General features: G+C 34.4%; 1 protein-coding gene across 10 annotated transcripts in view; it reads right to left on the reverse strand.

The window, feature by feature from the left end:
• The window catches only part of RAP1GDS1 (Rap1 GTPase-GDP dissociation stimulator 1), a 172,909-nt gene that overhangs the window by 28,369 nt on the left and 124,167 nt on the right, over positions 1 to 20,373 (reverse strand). For all 10 annotated transcript variants that reach the window (XM_009207218.2, XM_009207216.2, XM_021938648.2 and 7 more), the window contains 2 exons: positions 17,978 to 18,106; positions 5,120 to 5,245 (listed from right to left, as the gene is read on the reverse strand). In XM_009207218.2, the coding sequence (XP_009205482.1) occupies positions 5,120 to 5,245; positions 17,978 to 18,106 (255 nt within the window). The remainder of the gene's footprint in view (positions 1 to 5,119; positions 5,246 to 17,977; positions 18,107 to 20,373) is intronic.

A 20,373-nucleotide genomic window follows, 5' to 3' on the forward strand; every position in this document is an offset into this window, starting at 1 on the left:
TCACCTTATCATTTAGGAAAAATAAAGACTTGTAAAAATAAATACTTAAGACTTTCAGGCAATTTTAATGTGTTAAAATTTGGCGTTTTTGAATCACTAGGATCACTGTTCTTCTTTTGAATATTATCTCAGAATACACAGAGTATTCAACCTGGAATATTTCTTTAAAAGGTATACTTGCACTGTGCCATGCTAAAAGTAGGGCGTTTCCTTGGTTACAGAATGCTAGGGCTAGAGATGTGTGGCGACTAGAATTAAAAACTATGATGAAAAAACCTTAAAAATACTAAAAACCTTGAACTACACAAATCCCTACTTCTAATGCTGAAATCACTCTCCTTTGTGTACTGAGAAAATCAAGGATGATACATGCAAAAAATTAGTCCAAAAATATGCCTTCAATGGTATCATTCTATCCATTGTGCAATTATAAAACAGATGTGAAGGCACAGGGGAAAACAGTAATAAACATATTGTTATTTTGAAATACTGCAAGGAAAGTTACAGGTAATTTTATGACATAAAAGTGACTGAAGGTCACAATAAAGTTTTCACTTTGCCAAAACGCCAATGAGATGAAAAACCAATTTCTCCCTAAAACATAGGACCTAAGACATTTAAGAAATTTTAAATGTGTCAATATTGTAGTTTTAACATTTTAATCAATTATTTTTTTTGAGACAGGGTCTTGCTGTCTTGCCCAGGCTGGTCTTGAACTCCTGGGGTCAAGCAATCCTCCTGCCTTGGCCTCTGAAAGTGCTGGAATTACAGGTATAAGCCATCACACCCAACCTAAATGTGTCAATGTTAAAGTTTACAGATGATCTCAAAATTTGACTGAAATCAAATACTTGAAAACAAATATATGGAACGCTTAAACTACCTTAAATAGGATTAGCAACACATTCTGCCAAAGCAGACAGCCCAGCACATTTACCAAAACCATTCTGTCCAAGGACATGTATCTTTATCACCACTGTTTACACACACATGTACAAATGTACATATGTATGTATCACGTATGCATCATATACAGGTATTTTAAAACTTTTTTTAAAGAGTGGAAGAAAACCACAAATGCAGAGAAGTGCATAAAATATGCAAGTTAAGTTTAATATATTATTAGAAAGCAAATAACCATGGATCTATCACCTAGATCAAGAAATTCATTACCAACAACTCAGGAAGCCTATCTCTACATTTCTGTTTCTGATAACAAACCCCTTCCTTCATTCATCTCAAATTATCTTGATTATTATGGCAATCACTTCTATACTTTCGTTTTACCAAGTAAACAATCATTCCTAAAAACTACAATTTAGTTTTACTTTTTTTTTTTACTTTATATAAATTGAATCATACAATATGTATTTTTCAGTGTTGGCTTTTTCCTTTCAACATGATGAGATTCATCCACAGTAATAGTTATAGCTGTCTTCATTCCTTTTCATAACTCTATATTTTTCCATTATATTAATATCCTATGATTTATTCATTCTGTTAATGGATATTGGTTGTTTCCAATTTTTCATTATAAATAATGCTGCTCTGAACATTCCTGTGTGTGTGTGTATATATATATATATATATATTCCTGTGTATATATATATACACACACACACACAAACACACATACATACACATATATATGGGCATCAAATTGTTCATAATATCCTCTTAATAGCTGTAAGACCTGTGGTAAGGTCTCCTCCTCTTGCATTCTTAATTTTGGTTAATTATGCTTTCTCTCTCTTTTCATTTATGAATCTGACTAGGGGTTTATCAATTCCAATGTCTTTTCAGACTCAACTGTAGCAATTATATGTTTGTGTTGCACTGTATGTTTTCCATTTTATTTCAGCTCTTTACATTTCCTTCCTTCTGCTTATTATTATTATTTTTTAAAATTTCAATAGCTTTAGTGGTACAAGTGGTTTTTGGTTACATGGATGAATAATATAGTGGCGAAGTCTAGGATTTTTAGGGCACCCGTCATTGAATAGTGTACACTGTACCCAAAAAGTAGTTTTTTACTCCTTACCCCCTCATCTCACTCCCTCCATCCTTCTGTCTCCAAAGTCCATTCTACCACTCTGTATGCCTTTGTGTACCTAGAGCATAGCTCCCACTTATGAGAATAGGTGACATTTGGTTACTTCACTTAGAATTAATGCCCTCCAATTAAGTTGCTGCAAAAGACATTATTTCATTCTTTTTTATAGCTGAGTAGTATTCCATGGTATGTGTGTGTGTGTGTATACACACCCCATTTTCTTTATCCACTCATCCACTGATGGACACTTAGGTTGATTCCCTATCTTTTCTTCTGCTTTTTAAAAGAATATATATTACTTGTGGATTTTGTCAACATTGTTGTATTTTATTCCAGTTAACTACTAAATTTTTTTTTTTTGTAGATTTAGGGAGTACAAGTGAAGATTAACAAAATTAATAGACTACTAGCTACATTAACAAAAAAAAGAGAAGATTCAAATAAGCACAATCAGAAACAATAAAGGTGACATTATAGCTGCTACCACAGAAATACAAAAGATTATCAGAGACTACTATGAGCATATTCACACAAATTGGGAGGTGAGGATTGAAAAATTACCTTTTGGGTTTTTGGGTTTATATTTTCTTTCCCCTAAATTCCTGAGATGAATACTGAGCTCACTGATTTTAGTTCTTTTCCTTTTCTAATAAAAGCATTTTGAGCAAAATATTTCCCTCTGAATAGGGCTTTACTTGTATCACGTAAGATTTGAGATAGACTATTTTCATTTTCACTACTAGAAAAATTTCTAATTTCCATTACAACTCTTTTTTGACCTCTGAGGTATTGGAAGTATATTTCCTACTATGTAAACATACAGAGATTTCCTGGTTTTCTTTTTATAAATGGTTACTAGACAACTCACTTAGGTCAAAGAAATACTTTGTATGATAGCAATCTTTTGAAATTTCTTTCTTTCATGACAAGTATACATGTTCTTAAATGTTTCATATGTACTTGAAAGAACTCTGTAGTTGAAGTGTTCTAAAATAAGTCTATTAAATCAATTGTCTTAATCATTTTCAAATTTTCTATAACCTTATTCTTCTATCTTATTCTATAAATTACTGAAAGAGGTATTAAAATTTCTCAATTTCTGTGGATCTGTCTATTTCTCTTCATAGTTCTGAATGTTTTTGCTTTGTATGTTTTGGGATAATGTATGATGGTCATTTTTTTTCTAGGTAAATTGGATCTTTTATTACTAAAGTCACCCTCTTTAGCAAGTCTTTTCATCTTAAAATATTTTACTTGATATTAATATAACTACCCCAGCCTTCTTTAGGTTTCAGTGGTACATTTTTTCCATCCTATTATTCTCAATCTTTTAAATCTCCTATTTAATAAGTATTGCTTAAGTAGTATAACTGTTTATTTTAAAACACAAGTGACAAATGGTCTTTTAATTAGAGCATTTAGGCCACATTTAACATAATTACTGAAATACTGTGTCTTAAAACTGCATTTTTATGTTCTATTTGTCCTCTATAATTCATGTTCCTTTTTCTTTCTTCTTTTTTCTTGTTTTGCATTGCTAGGGTATTAAAAAATCTTTCTGTAAGTCCCTTCCATTTGTTCAGTTTGTTCGGTAGTTATACATGATTTTTAAAAATTACTTTAGTAGTCACCTTAAAAGTTGAAGTGACTAAATAACCAGAGTCTTCCAGATAACACAAGTGTCTTAGGACTCTAACTCCTTTTACCTCTCTTCTTATTTATATGCTCAGTTTGTGGTATATTTTAAATCATATAAATGTACATTGTAAACTTCACAGTAAGTTATTTTTCAAATATATTCAATGTTCATAAGATTTACCTACATATTCACTGGTTTTTTTGGTCTTTATTCTCCCCTGCATCTGTATCACTTTCCTTCTGACAAACCACATTTATAACATCTGGCTTCCATTGTTGCTGTTGAGAAGGTAGCTGTCAGACAAACTGTTGTTACTTTGAAGATAATGATTTTGGTCATTGGTTTTCTACATTTTCAGTATGAGGAATCTAGATATGGATTTCTTTTTGTTTATCGTATTTTGGGTTTAAAGGGCTTCTTGGATCTTTGCATTTTTCATAATTTCTGATAAATTCCCTGCCAAAAAATATTGCCTCTGCACACTCCCCTCCCCACCTTCTCTACTCTCCTTTTGGGACTCCAAAAAATGCATATGAGAATGTCTCACTTTATCCTCTGACCTCTTATTCTCTTTTATGTAAATAGGTTCTTTTTTCATTTTAGTTCATATTGGATTTCTTTCCAACCCATTTTCCACTTCACTGGTTCTTTAATTCAACAGTATCTATTAAATCTGCTATTAAGCCCCCCACTGGATTCTTAACTTTGGTTGTATTTTTCAATTCAGAAATTTCCATTTATTTCATTCTTAAATCTGCTACGTCACTTTTTAAAAATAGTTTTCAGTTTCCTTCTAAATTATTTAAGCTTACTTTTACCTCTTTGAACACAATAAGTATACCTGTTTTGAATCAGTGTCTAATAATTCCAGTATCTGAAGATTTGCTGCCTAGTCTTGCTTATAATGTTTTGTCTCATGTATTAACATCAGATCCTCTTTGAGTATGTGCTAGACATTATATTTGAAAAATTACTAATATGGAATGGTTTGTTTCCTCTGATTCATTCTTATTTCTGCGATGCATCTCTTAAGATTTTTGTGCCCAAAGAAGAGAGTGATTAACCACTATCTTCGCTGTTGGCAGGCCTGAGACTCCAACTTTTATCCCCTTTGCTTTACAAGTGTATAGAAGTAGAGGTCAGCCTCGCAGCTGCCTTTTCCAGAATGGCACAAGAATGTGTTAGCTACAGAAGTATCTTTTCTAAGATTTTAAAATCAAAGGAACCTGGAAAGTTGCTTTGGCCAATGTAGATATAGTTATGGAGTAGATAACATAGCTAATTATCTAAAGTTAGAGATATGCAAAATAAAACATATCACTAATAAAGAATGGTTTTGAGTCAAATGGCTGGCAATTAAATAATATTAGAAAAAAAATTTAAAGTATACATGATTGAAAATCCAAAGGTGCATTTATTTTTCTCACCATTTTCTGCCAATGGAGCAAGAACTTCAAAAATCATTTCTCTCTTATCATGTTCTATTTGTTTCTTGAAGAGTTTTACTAGCTCTTCAGCAATGTTTGTACTGGCAAACTGTTCTTTACTTGACTCTGTAAAATAAAAAAGAAAAACTTAAACCAAATTAAGCCCAGAAACTGTTTTCTATTACTTTCAATACTTGGTCATTTTGTACCATTACTGATAAATACAAATACTCTTCAAATATAGGAACAATCAAATGCATTTTTAATGTCCCTGAAAAGGAAAAATGTCTAAGGCTTTAGAGAAAATGTTCTGACCTAATTATATTTGGGCTATAAAAAAAGGTTCTCTAGCATAACATATAGGTAATCACGGCAACAATAAAATTACTAAGTCATAAATTCACAGTTTTAAGGATTTTAGTCAAAGACGAAAAATTTCTCATAACATTATATTCTATATGGATGAATTAAAGGTGACTTATCTTTAGTATCATTAAAGTGCCATGTTTCCTACCCTGGTCCTGACGTATCTACTATTGAAGACTAATTCTGCATGAGTAATTAGAGTTTCATTCCTTCCTGCCTCTCAGCATCTCCAAACTCTCCTAGGGCCTCACCATTGATCAGCATTTATATATACTTTGGTATTTCTCACATAAAATATATTTAAAACAAACATCCTCCCCCAATCAACCTCTATCAACTACCATTCAATCTCATTTTCACTTTTACAAACAAGTTTCTGATAACATTGTCTATACACACTGCCTCTACTCTCTCAACTCATATGCATTACTAAATCTACTAGTTTTGGCCTACCTGCCTCTACACTCAGCAATCTCTTAATAATCGTTCCTCCTTCTCCACAAGACCTCTATAAATTCTAGTTCCTTAGGATTCGTCCTTTGCTTTACGTTCTCAGTCCTTATTCTCACCTGAGGCTATCTAATTCTCTTCCATGGCATCAAACAGCATCTCTGTGTTGATATTTATACAACATAAATATTCACAACCCTCTTCTGGACATCAGGCTATTTATTTAACTGCCCATTTGACATCTCTACTTGAGGATCTCTCTAGCATTCTAAACTCAATACCGAAAAGGGGCTTTCGACATACTCTGAAATCTTCTTCCTCCAGTGTTCCCTCAACTCAGTATATGAACACTACGTCTATCTGAACAGGCAGGAATCTAGCAGTCATAGCTCATTTATCACTCAACTTCCACACCTAATCAATCACCAAGGTCCACCAATCTACCTCCAAAATCCAACCCAAATCAATTCCATTTCTCTCCAATTCTCCTCTTAATGTCTTTGGTTGCATTATCCTATTTTCTAGAAATTTCTTTCAGTGAATTCTGACCTAATCTAATATATACTGGTCTCTCTGGTGGCACAGCTGGCATCCTGGGTTCTCTTTATCATTATCTTAATGGATCACTTCTCTCCTTCCTGTATTAGATATCCTGTTATCTATGCCTTTTCTCTTTCATTTGTTTTGTTTTGGTGGCAGCATCTTCCAGCAGCGTCGTGAGAAAGCTACTGTATAATACGTATGTGGGAGGTAGACATTTTGAAAATATTGTCTGAAAATGATCTTTCCCACCTAGAGTTGATGCTTCTAATTTAAATCAGTCCCTTACCTTACTCTGTTACTTTCTCATACTAGCAATTATCATAAATTGTAATTATACGGTAGTTTATTTGCAAACTATTTTAAAAATAAATGTCCATCTTATACACTAAACTATAAGCTCCTTGAGGGCAACGACAGTACATACTGCTTCAACCACCAGAAACACAGTGCACAGGTTACTCCCTGGTATAAAGCAGGTGTCCAAAATGAAGTTATTTATGAGTAACTAAATGAACATGTAAATGAATTATAAAGGTTACACTCCACTTGCTAGTCTCTGGTAAATCTCTTGTGTTACTATCAAGTAAAATATATTGCAAATTCAATTTTAAAAGAGGAGAAACACACATTAATATGGTTAAATATAGTTTTGATCAACATTTTATTACACTGCTTTGGTGCACATGTCAATGGATCTATTCCAAAATGATAAAAATCTACCCCAAGACTTTAAGTATGATTATTTAATGCCATAAAACACTACGGCTTTAGCTCTTCACATGCCAAGGGAGTGGGGAAAAGTCAGGGTAGGGTGTCTTTTCCGATAAGATACTGAAACTCTCAGAGATCATATTCAGCAAATGTCAGCAAACTCCACCCAAAGAGGAGGTTTCATTTAGAGATGAGGCCGGGCATGGCGGCTTGTCCCTGCAATCCCAACACTTTTGGAGTCTGGGGTGGGCAGCTCCCTTGAGCCCAGGAGTTCGAGATCAGCCTGGCCAACATGGCAAAACTCCGTCTCTACTAAAAATGCAAAAACTAGCCAGGCGTGGTGGCATGCACCTATAGTCCCAGCTACTCAGGAGGTTACAACATTCACTGAAAACTGAGAGGCAGAGGTGCAGTGAGCAGAGATCATGCTACTGCACTCCAGTCTGGGTGACCCAGTGAGACTCTGTCCCCAAAAGAAAAAAATAAAATAAAAAATAAGTAGAGATGATTTATCCCTGGAACTTTGTTGGTTATTCCTCTGCTTCAGAGAATTGTCCAAGTGAGATGAATTTCAAAAACATAAAATCATACGTAAAGTATATAGACATCATTATTCATCTAGTTACATGTTTTTACTCTTCTTTAAAAGAACAGTGTTGGCACTCTATTCCTTCTAATCCACATTCTTTTCCTCCAAACATTTAATAAAAGGAAACCGAGTCACTGCTGCCATGTAACTCAGGCTCTGTTTGCCAGCACAAGGAAATTATGCATCATTATTAATACAGGAATTATAGAACAAAATCTGTACTTAACCTGCAGGTGAATAGAGTGAAAAGACAGAATGAAGTATAATTTGGACATTATATTTATCAATTAAGTGCCACAGACCCTCAACAGGCCTTTGGCAAGAAGCCTCTTTTACTAAGGTTTTATTTTTATTAAAACTCTATGAATTCAAAGAGTTGGCCTAATATTATTACCAGCAGACTCCAGTTTCCTCTCCTCCATTTATTCTTCCTCACAAATACATAAAGCTCTTTTAGCTAATTCATACTGTTTACTTACATATATCTAAATTACATATTTGTATTGCTAAAAATTGGTATTTCTCATCAGATTTCTACTATGAAAGATGAAACATTAGTTTTCTTTCTTTCCTGTGTTCATCATACTCTCCATCTTTCTAATTATATGTAATTTTGTTTATATCACTAGTTGTGTTTCAGCAATACACTAATTCATTCTTCCTGGAATAGTGTTTTCTCATTTGCGTAGTTTTCTATGTGCTTATTATTAATGCAACTCCCAACACTCCATCAGTTGTCTAATCTTCTCTTAATACATTCACTTTAGATATTAATCAATTTCATTTCCTGTAAGAACTCTCCCAAGCACCATCCCATCAGTTTTTTGACCTAACCCAACCTGGACTGGTTGCTCCTTAAAAACATGCCACTTGGGACAATAACATCACTGTAATACTTGGGATTCCTGTTGGATTTCGTTCTCAGTTCCTATGTAGTTTTTCTTCATTTAAATCCCTTGTTTTGGTGGAACTGAACTTCCAGTGGCTTCCAGAGGAAAAGTATTTAAGAAATAAATTTTCTGAGATGTTCATGTGTGACAATATCCTTATTATAATCTCACACTTGACTGACAGTATGACACAGTATAGGATTCTATGTTGGAAGTCATTTTCCCTCAAAAAATTAAAAAAGTTTATTTCACAAATAATATTGTATATGGGGTACACTGTGATGTTACATATAATGAATAGTGAGCAGATCAGGGTAATTAGCATATTCATCATCTCAAGTACTTTTGTGTTGGGAACATTCAATATTCTCCTCCTAGCTATTTGAAACTATGTAATATATTATTGTTAACTGTAGTTATCCTACAGTGGTAGAGAACACTAAAGCTTACTCCTCCTATCTAGCTGTAATTTTGTATCTTTTGTATCTAATCTTTCCCTATTATTCCTCTTCCCTCTACCTTTCCCAACCTCTAGTATCCTTTTTTTTCTTTACTTCTATAAAAAACTTTAAGCTTCCACATGTGTGAGAACATACAGTGTTTAACTTTCTATTCCTAGTTTATTTCACTTAACATAATGTCTTCCAGTTCCATCCATGTCGTTGCAAAAAAAAAAAAAAAAAATCGGGATTTCATTCTTTTTGGTGGTTGAATAGTATTCCATTTTGTATATATATATGCCACATTTTACCTGTTCATGTTTTTAGACACCTAGGTTGATCCCACATCTATTGTGAACAGTGCTGCAATAAACACGGGTGTGTAATGTTTCTTCAATATACTTTCTTCCCTTTTGATAAATACCCAGTAAGGAGACAGCTGGATCATATAGTAGTTCTATTTGTGTTTTTTTAAAACTGAAATGGAGTCTTGCTCTGTCACCCAAGCTGGAGTGCAGTGGTGTGATCATGGCTCACTGCAACTTTACTCAACATCCTGTGCTGAAGCGATCCTCCCACCCCACCTTCCCAAGTAGCTGGGATTATACGCCTGTGCCACCATGCCGGGCTAATTTTTAAATTTTTTGCGGAGATGGTTTCCCTATGTCACCCAGGCTAGTCTCAAACTCCTGGCATCATGTGATCCTCCTGCCTCTGCCTCCCAAAGTGTTGAGATTACAGGTGTGAGCCACCACATCTGGCCCATTTATGGTTTTTGAGAAACCTTCCTAAGTGGCTGTACTAGTTGACATTCTCACAGTGTACGAGTTCTTTTTTCTCCACATTCTCACCAAGATTTGTTAATTTTTGTCTTTTTAATAATAGCCATCTTAACTGAGGTGAGATAATATGTCATTGTTTTGATTTGCATTTCCCTGAAGATTAGTGATACTGAACATTTTGTCATACATTGGTTAGTCATTTGTATGTCTTCTTTTGAGATGCATCTGTTCAGATAATTTGCCCATTTTAAAAACAGGATTGAGGCAGACACAGTGGTTCATGCTTATAGTCCCAGCACTTTGGGCGGCTGAGGCAGGTGGACTGCTTGAGCCCAGGAGTTCGAGACCAGCCTGGGAAGCATGGTAAAAACCCTGCCTCTACAAAAAATACAAAAACAAATGGAGCATGGTGGTATGTGCCTGTAGTCCCAGCTACTTGGGAGGCTAAGGTGGCCACTGCACTCTAGCCTGTGAGACAGAGTCAGACCCCGCTGTTGAGATGTCTGAGTCCCTTGGATATTCTGGAAAAAATCCCCAGTTGGATGAATAATTTGCAAATATTTTCTCCCATTCTGTAGCCTCTCTTTTCACTCCGTTGTTTTCTCTGCTTTGCAAAAGCTTTTTCATTTGATATGATCCTATTTTTGCTTATATTGCCTGTGCTCTGAAGTCTTACTCATAAACATTTCTTAGACCAATGTCCTGAAGCATTTCTCTTTTTTGTCTACTAGTTTCATAGTTTGGGTTTTACATGTGGTTCCATGAAAACTTTAAGTTACTTTTTTTTTTCTATTTCTAAAAAAAAAAAAAAAAAAAAAAAAATCATTGGTATTTTGACAGGGGTTCCGTTCAATCTGTAGGTTGCTTTCAGTAGTATGACCATTTTAACAATATTAACTCTTCCAATCCATAAGCATGGGATGTTCTTCCAGTTGTTGGTATTCTCTTCAGTTTCCCTCATCAGTGTTTTGTAGTTTTCCTTGTAGGTCTTTCACCTCTTTGGTTAAGTTTATTCCTATGTTTTATAGCTATTGTAATAGGATTGCCTTCTTGATCTCTCAGCTAGTTTACTGTGAGTGTATAGAAATGCTACTGATTTTTGTATGCTGATTTTGTATCCTGCAACATTACTGAATTCATTTTTTGGTTCCAAGAGGTTTTTGGTGGAGTCTATAGGTTTTTCTTGATGTAAGATTATGTTTGCAGGCACAATTTGACTTCTTCCTTTCCAACTTTGACACCCTTTCTTTCTTGCCTAATTGATCTGGCTTCCCTAAAAATTTTGAAGGCAATATTGCATTTTCTTCTGGCTGCCAATGTTGTTTTGAGACATATGTCCACGGAATCATGATCTTTTTCATTCAACTTTACTTCCCTCATCCTCTCTAGAAGCTTCTCCACAGAATTATCTTTTGCATTCAACTTTACTTCCCCCATCCTCTCTAGAAGTTTGTAAGATGTTCTGTCCTCAGCATTGTAAAAGTTCACATTGATGTGCTATGGTCTGGGTGTATTTTCGTTCACTAGGACATTTATTTGACAGATACTTGCAATGTCGGAAATTTTGTATTTCAGTTCTGTGATACTTGAGTTATTTGGCAGTTTCCTCCTGTTAACTTTTCTAATACTCTTGGTCTGATCCTCTTATATTTTTTCTTTTTTTTGCTTTACTTTTACAAATATTTCTCCAGTTTTTGTCTTCCATTTTAGCAACTGTTCTTAATGCTCAAGCTCTTTTCTGTTCTCCTTAAGAATAGGGTACTGTTGCTTTTCTCTATCTCCCATCTTAGAAGTTGCCCTCACCTCTTGAGCTGTCTGCCATTGAAGAAGTTAGGAACTAAAAAAATAATAATAAAATAAAAAAAAAACTGATTATGAGCTATGAGTATGAGTAGTCTTGTTGACTGCAAGATTCCCTATAGGGTAATCTGCTGGCCTTTTGTAGAGAACCCTCAATATAAAGAACTTTAAGTCTATATTCTGGGAGACAAATAGGACAATAAAACTGTGGTTCTCAGCATTCAGATTTCACTTAACCTGTTTATGGATTGGTACTGTGGTACCTTTTACTTCAATTTAGTGTGATATCCCCCATCAAGAAACCCTCTTTTTCTTCTATCCTGACAAGAAGTATAGTATTCTCCTTGGATAGGCAAGGGGTAGTCATCACAAGGTGTGAAGGGGAAAGAGGGTCTAGAAATCTTGACGCCACCAAATCCCAAGCTCTTTGAAGATTGTGAAATGCAAACTGGGTTTCTTGGTTTCTTATCCAGGATTTAGATGTCAAAGGTTTGCTATGTAAGTTATTGCCTTTCTTCCCAGGTCCCAAGATGTTCTTGCACAATCCTCTCTCCTGCTTTTCTTTGTTATTCCCTTTCCTTGAGGTTGTTCTTGTTTGTTTGCTTTTTGTTTTTAGAGAATGGGTAGGGGGGAGGTCTCACTATATTGTGCAGGTTGGTCTTGAAATTCCTGCTGCAATCAGTCTTCCTGCCTTGGGCTCCCAATCCTTGAGGTCTTAAGCCTTTAAGAAGAAATCTCTTTACCGTAGAGTTTTAGTTAGTTTCCAATTAAAATTTTAAAAGAGGCGAAGTCTCATTCTGTTTATTCCATGTTAAATAAGAATGCATACTTTAAAACCATATTCATGCTATGATTTTTAAGTATAAAAAATTATGTACACACATTAATTGGGACTCGAAGAGAACAAAAAAAATTCCATGGTTATATTAAAGAGTGTTGGGTTAAAGGCCAATTTCTCTTTAACATTATGTGTGCATAAATAACAATCAGGAGGAAAACAATCTTTTTTCATTATTATGGAAAAAATGAAAACATCTTTAATCCTATAAAATTTATGAAGCTTAATAAAGCAGAGCTGTATTTTCCTTTCTGTCCCAACTGCGAAATAGACTGCACTTGTTAAATTATTTCCATTTCATCTTTAAGCTGCTACATTTCATCACTAGTCAGCAAAAGTACACAAATTTAACACTTTTATTAAAAACATTGACAAAAAGTAACTGTAGCATTTAGTAATATGTCATATTCAGAAGTATGTGACATGAATTTTAAACACTTGATATTTACATGAGTCAATAAAAATACAGTACTTGTTAACAGGCAAGAAAGCTCACTCTGAAAGGGGAAACATTATTCTGGGGCATACATGTTCCACGTGTCGATGTATATAGCCTAGTTATTACATGGGCATAACAGACTCATGATATAAACTTGAGAAGTCTTAGATAAACTTATTTTTCTTTTATCCTTTCTTCCTTCAAATGGGGTGTAGGGCAGTAACTACTGAAATTAGAGTATGAACCTAAATTGGGTGCATAATTATCTTTTAACATAGATTGGGGGAGACTAGGCTGAATAGAGGTGGTCTATGCAGCCTCTCAAACAAACCTGGTATTTTAACACAGCAACTCGTATCAAAGTGTTTGGAAGCAGTTTTTCAATGGCATGTTTTCCCTGTATACTAGAGAAATCAGCAAGGTAAACAAGGTTGTCTTTGCAACTCTTTACTTACCTCTTATCTCTCCTACCAGGTCAGGGCTCTCTCAGTATACAGTGCTCTGCTTTTATCCTCAAATTATTTTTCCTTATTTATTTATCTGGCCAATTAAAACTCCCTGATATGGTTTGGCTGTTCGTCCCTTCCAAATCTCATGTTGAAATGTAATTTCCAATATTGGAGGTGAGGCCAGGTAGGAGGTAATTAGATCATGGGGGCAGGTCCCTCATGAATGGTTAGTACCATCCCCTTGGTGATAAGTGAGTTAGTTCATGTGAGATCTGGTTGTTTAAGAGTCTGTGACCTCCCCTTTCTCTCTCTCGCTCCCTGCCTCACCATGGACACGCCTGCTCCCCCTTCACCTTCTGCCATGATTACAAGCTTCTTGAGTCCCTCATCAGAAGCAGATGCAGGCACCACACTTAGTGTACACCCTGCAGAACCATGAGCCAATTAAACCTCTTTTCTTTATAAATTACCTAGTCTTGGGCATTCCTTTACGGTAGTGCAAACGGATTAATACACTCCCATTTCCCAAATGTCGCTGATATCACAGTATTGATCTGGTCATTCATATTATTATTCATTTAATAATATGTGCCAAGCACTATCCACTGAGATACCCAAAAGAAGTGTAAGACTGGAAAGTATAAGAGGTGGACGGTTGATAACTTTGGCTATCCTAAAGAGTATTTATGTTTAAAAAGGGTTGGTTAACAGAGTTGACCAACAGTTACAGGGCAAATACTTCTGCTTATTTCTGGGGTTTTAGCTTTTGAAAAACCTTTCACTTTTTTCCCAAAGGATAAAATGATTGAATTAAATATTAAACCATTCCCCGCCTTTGACTCTTCCAACAATACTTTTGCAGGTATCTCTAGAGTTCACAGGGCTCAGTAAAAACACTGCTTAGTGAGAAAGCACAGGCTGGCATGGTATACATTATGGAAACTTTAAAACATCAGTTAGCAAGTATATATTTATTATCTAAGAAAAACTTTTATAAATACTCAGCAAAGCAAACATAATCACTGAGAATTTGTTATATCCATTAAAATTTTTAATTGCCTAATTACTTTAAAAGTTGAGGCTGGACGCAGTGGCTCACGCCTGTAACCCCAGCACTTTGGGAGGCCGAGGTCAGGAGATCGAGACCACGGTGAAACCCCGTCTCTACTAAAAATACAAAAAAATTATCCAGGCGTGGTGGCGGGTACCTGTAGTCCCAGCTACTCGGGAGGCTGAGGCAGGAGAATGGCGTGAACCTGGGAGGCAGAGCTTGCAGTGAGTCGAGATCTCGCCACTGCACTCCAGCCTAGGCAACAGAGTGAGACTCTGTCTCCAAAAACAAACAAACAAAAAACAACCAAACGTTTTGATTAAACTTGTAAGACAAGCTAAGCCTATTATGTACATAGTAAAAATAACTATGGACACTAAAATCAGACATGAAACTATTTGAACTATCACTTAAAGATGCTTTGTGTGAGAATTCAAATTCTCTTTTAAAAAGAATGTACATCAAGAATTATTTTTCTCTAATACAAAAAACTGCTTTCCAAATGATTTATGACTAATAGAAATCCTATAATGCTGTTTTTTTCAAATGCCAGACAGAGATCCACTAACAAGTCATGTGATCAGTTTAGGACGAGTACACTGAATATGTTAAGGATAATAAGTATTGTTTAGTTTCAGGTAATACAGTAAGTGGTGATATGAAGATGTATTTCTTCTTATGGACCATAGTCAAAAAGTTTGAAAACTGTTGCCCTAACGTGAGCAATTTGGAATCTGGGTTTATGCAAGGCATTTTTGGAGAAATGTTAATATTTTGTATTTATATTATTATAATGTCTTAAACAGAGCAAGAGTTATACCAATATTTACATATTGAAGTATTTGGGGTTCAAATATGTAAGCTGTCTTAGAACTCTAAAATACTTCGATATTCATGTGTTCATAACTTAGATAAATGAATTTTCTTCTCAAAGAAGCTCTCAACTGTATGTATGATCCTAAATTAGTATTACTAAATAAATCACAGGGTTGGGTTAACGATAAGGATTAGGCCCAAGTTACTTCATAGGGGTGCTGTAAAGCTGAGTAAGGTTTGATACAGATCCAAGATCATCTTTTACTGTAAAATATAAGACTCCTTATATGGACATACTACATGGAATAAGTTTTTTAAAGTTTTAAAAGACTCCTGTAACTCCTATGACTAAACTCAAAGCCCACCCTCTTCCACTGCCACAGTTCTTGTTACATTCTTTTCACAAGAGGAGGTAATAATGACTAATACTTTTCCTTGACTCTCATTTGAGAGGTGGACGATGACTGTTTTGGGTAACAAACAACAACTCTCTTCTCACGAGGTCAAGCAGGATTTCTGCACAGTTCCTGATGTTGAAGGATTTACAAGATTTAGACACAAAACCATAAAAGAGATGAAATACTCCTCAGCAAACAACTACAATTACGTAAGTTCGTATTCAGCACAACCTATCCAAGGATTATTGTAATTTCCTTACTTGGTACTGACTTTTCCCTTAAAGTTAGGTGAGAGAAATTTCATTAATCTTTGCTTTCTTCCATGTACTCTCCTAAAACTTCAAAAGGGAGGGGCCTTAACAGGGTGAAGGATGGCTCTGTTGCAGTTCATTTTCTACAGCACCACTGTCCAACATAAATATAATGAGAGCCAAAAATGAAACCATATATATAATTTTAGATTTTCTAGTAAGATGTGCTAAAAAGGTTAAACATTTTAATATTTTATTCCACCCAATATATTCAAATTATCATGTCAACATGCAATCAACATATGAAATATTGGTGAGATATTTTATATTTTTCATAGTCTTTGAAATCGATTGTGTATTTTATACTGAACACATCTCAATTGAGACTTCATATTTCAATGCCCATTAAGCCACACGGCTGGTAGCTACTGTATTGGACCGTGCTGTTCTAGAAACTACTCACATTAAAATGTAACAGCGAAGGACCTGCACTCTTTGATTTTCATAAAACCAAAGGCAAATGAAGAAAGATTTGAACCAATCATGTTTCTGTTACACTATCAGTATGGGATTATAACACAATTTCTGTTTTATTTCTGCCAACCATACTGAACACAAACTCCTACATTCCATTTTAATCACAAAAAAGAATAACTTTGTCAAATACTAAATGAATGTTCTTTTATTCTTGGTCTCACTTGGATGACAGAAAAAATGTGTTAATTAGGCTAGCATAAAAAAGAAAAAACAGATGAAGAGAGAAAATGAGAAACATTCACAAATACTAGGATTGACCCACTAAGTAAGAATGACTTTTAATAAATATCTTTAATAAATAATTTCTATTCCCTTTGCTGGAAGACAAAACAAAAGTAAAATATTAAAATCAAGATGAGCTTTCAGTTAGAAAAACCAAGATTAGTGACTTTGTGCTTTTATTTATAAAATGTGGTACATAACAGAATTGATATATTTGCTTGTTGTAACTACTGTATTTAGCTATGACAAAACACCATTTCATTTCACTATGCCCATAATAATTTATTATTAACATGATTGTGGAGTAGATTCAGACCTAGAGTTGTGAAGGAAGATAAGAAGCGGGGGGCAGGGGGAAGAAGAAAGAAATGGTAGTCCATAACAAAGAGAAAAATGAAAAGAGATGGAGGTACTGAGGCCATCATCCTCCTCTGTGTTATGACTAGGATGTGTTTCCATCATTGGTCTGGTTCTGTTTGCCTTCTGAATTTCAAGGCTTCCACAGATTTTGTTTTCTAATACTGTAACACATACATTCATAGAAAAAAGTCCTCTGTCATGTTTTGAGATTTTATGAAAAGAGGATGAAGAACCTTAGTCTGTTAGATTCCTCTTTACCTGAGAAGCATGCAATTTATATGAAATGTAATAAATTTCTTTTTTTTTCTTGGGACAGGGTCTGGCTCTGCTGCCCAGGCTGGAGTGCAGTGGTGTGATCTCGGATCACTGCAACCTATGCCTCCTGGGCTCAAGCAATCCTCCTGCCTCAGTCTCCTGAGTAGCCAGAACTACTGGCACAAGCCACCACACCGAGCTAATTTTTGTATTTTTTTGTAAAGATGGGCCCAGGCTGGTCTTGAATTCCTGAGCTCAAGCAATCCACCCACCTTGGCCTTCCAAAGTGCTGGAACTACAGGCATGAGCCACTATGCAACACATTTCAATCTTATTTTTACCCACGGACATACAATTGCCATCCCTCATGTAAAAATATTAAAGTCATGTGGAGACAATTTTAAATATTCAACTCTATTACATAATGTACAGTGTAAGCTTTAAACACTAATACATAAAATTATTAGGGAAACAAAATAGCTCTCATTATAAACAATGCAATCATAAGATCTAATTGGACTTACTTTTTAAAATATTGACGCAAATATCTCAAATGCTTCAAAAAATTAATACAATCTAAGTGGATTTCTAGCTTCTTAATATCTAAAGAAAAATTTATTGTAAGCACATGAATAAGTTAATTACATTTGTGGTTCATGACTAAGACTTACCAAGTTCTGCTAAATTACCAAATGCAACAAGACACATTTCTGTAAGAGCTGCATTTTGGCAGTGGATGCCCAGTAATTTCACTAAGGTAGGAATAACACCCATATTGATAAGCTGAGCTTGAAGTGAATCTGTAAAAACAAAAAACAACAACAACAGAAAAGAAAGTGTTGACATGCCAAATGAACATTATAAGAAGAAAACAACTCTTATTTTCCCTACTGGAAACTCAAAGTTATTTAAATTACAGTAATAGAAAATGAAGTCCATTCACATGATTGTCTTGAACATTTTAAACATTAGTTCAGAAGAGTTTAGTTTTGAATCCTTTGAATAACCAAAAGGCATTTAGAAATAAAAATAGTTTGAAGACTATCAAATCATTAGTTTTTTAAACGGGGTCTTACACCATTAAAAAGCAGGCCTTTAATAAGTATAAACAAACATTACCACTAATTTTTGAGTGAAAAAGTTAGAGTAACATTTGCATTACAGGAAATCACAGAATATGAAAAGCATGAGAAAAGTAGCAAGTTTAATAAAGACCAAGAAAGAAAAAAATCTTAGAATCCTTTAAAAACACTTTTCATAATACAAAATTAAAAGTATATAATAAATACACAAAAATGACTGGTTCTGAATATTTGCAACCAGAGCATTCCTGATGACTGCTAGGAAGAGATATACCAGAAAAAAAAAAAAGTTACCTAAAATATTTTTCTTTTTAAAGTTTTATTTAATTATAGTGACAGATCATCTCAGTGAGAGAGAGGAAAGTTTGGCTTAGAGAGGTGAAGAGAATGAGGTTAACATGGCCTTGTCATCATTGTTTGCCTTCATTTTCTAAGAAACTAATTGACTTTGAAGTACTAAACATGCCTTGGATTTCCACAAGGGTTCTTCATGGCAATAATAGAATACCTGTAGCAAAGCTGAAGGTAAATGAACCAAAATGAAAACCAAAAGTACTGCCTTTTAGAATAAGCTAAGAAAGAAATACAAAAATTCATATGTTTATGCAAAACACTATAACTGTCCACAACTGGTTCATCCAAAGATACAGAAACGCTCTTTCAAAATTTTTTTCTCTTTAAAATGATATGCCATTTTCAAGCTAATAATTTTCCCCAAATTCTTTTAAGTTATCTCTTTGCAATCTAAAGACAAAACTCTTTCTTACAAAAATACATGTTCCTCATAGCTCCAATCCCTTGGCAGGGTTGGCCTGCTATTTTTTTTTTTTTTTTTATTATTACTCTTTATAGTTCTTAATCTATAGATAAGGAAGTAGGTGGGTGATTTTCAGAAAAGAACATACAGAGTTGAGCTATCTTATATGCCAGTTCATCACTGCCTGGTGGTCTTTGTTGTTAATTATTCCTGCTTTTAGAGTGAAGTATGAGAGATGGTCAACAGAGGCTTATTGTCCCTGAAAACTGATGACTGGCTAATTACAGATAATTATCTGGTTTGGTTGTGGAAGCCCATATATAATAGAAATGGGCCTCTTACCAAAATAAGAATAAAAAATAAACATGGAAAAAATGGGAGTTTATGTTTAGAGTTCAAATACTCTAATAAAACAATTTCAAATTCTGTAATGAAGTTACGAACTCTAAAAGGAGATAAGAATTAAAATATACTCAACTAAGTAATCTGTATTTATACTTTTGATGTTAAATTTTCTGAATATGCAATTTAGTAATTAATAATTTAGAACACTTAAAGGTAAAATACTTAAACAATAGTGTTATATCTATATTACATTGGTAGAATAGTTGCATTATGGTTATAGTATTTGTAATAATCATGCACCAAGGAGCTTTCCAAGTTAGAAATTATTTAGGTTACTTACCAGTAGATAGGGCTCTTTACTAGAGGGTCACCTCTGCAGATCCTTGTTTTTTAGCAGTATTTTTATTTATAAATGTATTCATTTTGATTACTTTGTCAAATACTGCAGAGCTGATGAATCATTAAATTTCGGGTATGTAAGCGTGAGCACTAGCGCATGCATTGAATGTGAGTCAAACTCCACTGTATGTCTGCATATATGTAAGCATCACACACCCCCTCAGTTCTGTTGGTATGAACTATAAAAAATCCAACAGTCCAGGGACATCAGAGGAATAACACATTTTATGAAGAAGATAACAGAAGAATACCACTTAGAAGATAATGCTTTTCATGTTCTGCTAACTTGGCATATCTATCACTTTTTTGGACTGCTTTTACAATGTTACAAATTTTGGTTCCAGGTAAAAGAGGGATGAAAAGTCAAGAAATGTTATAGTGCTTAATACAATCTTTGGTATACAAATTGAAGCAGTAATATTTCAAATTGTGGCAGACTGGGAGAAAAAGTTAGCATAGCCAAATGGCACATTGTAGGTACTGC

The sequence above is a fragment of the Papio anubis genome, chromosome 3 (genome assembly GCF_008728515.1).
Source record: "Papio anubis isolate 15944 chromosome 3, Panubis1.0, whole genome shotgun sequence".
NCBI lineage: Eukaryota > Metazoa > Chordata > Mammalia > Primates > Cercopithecidae > Papio > Papio anubis.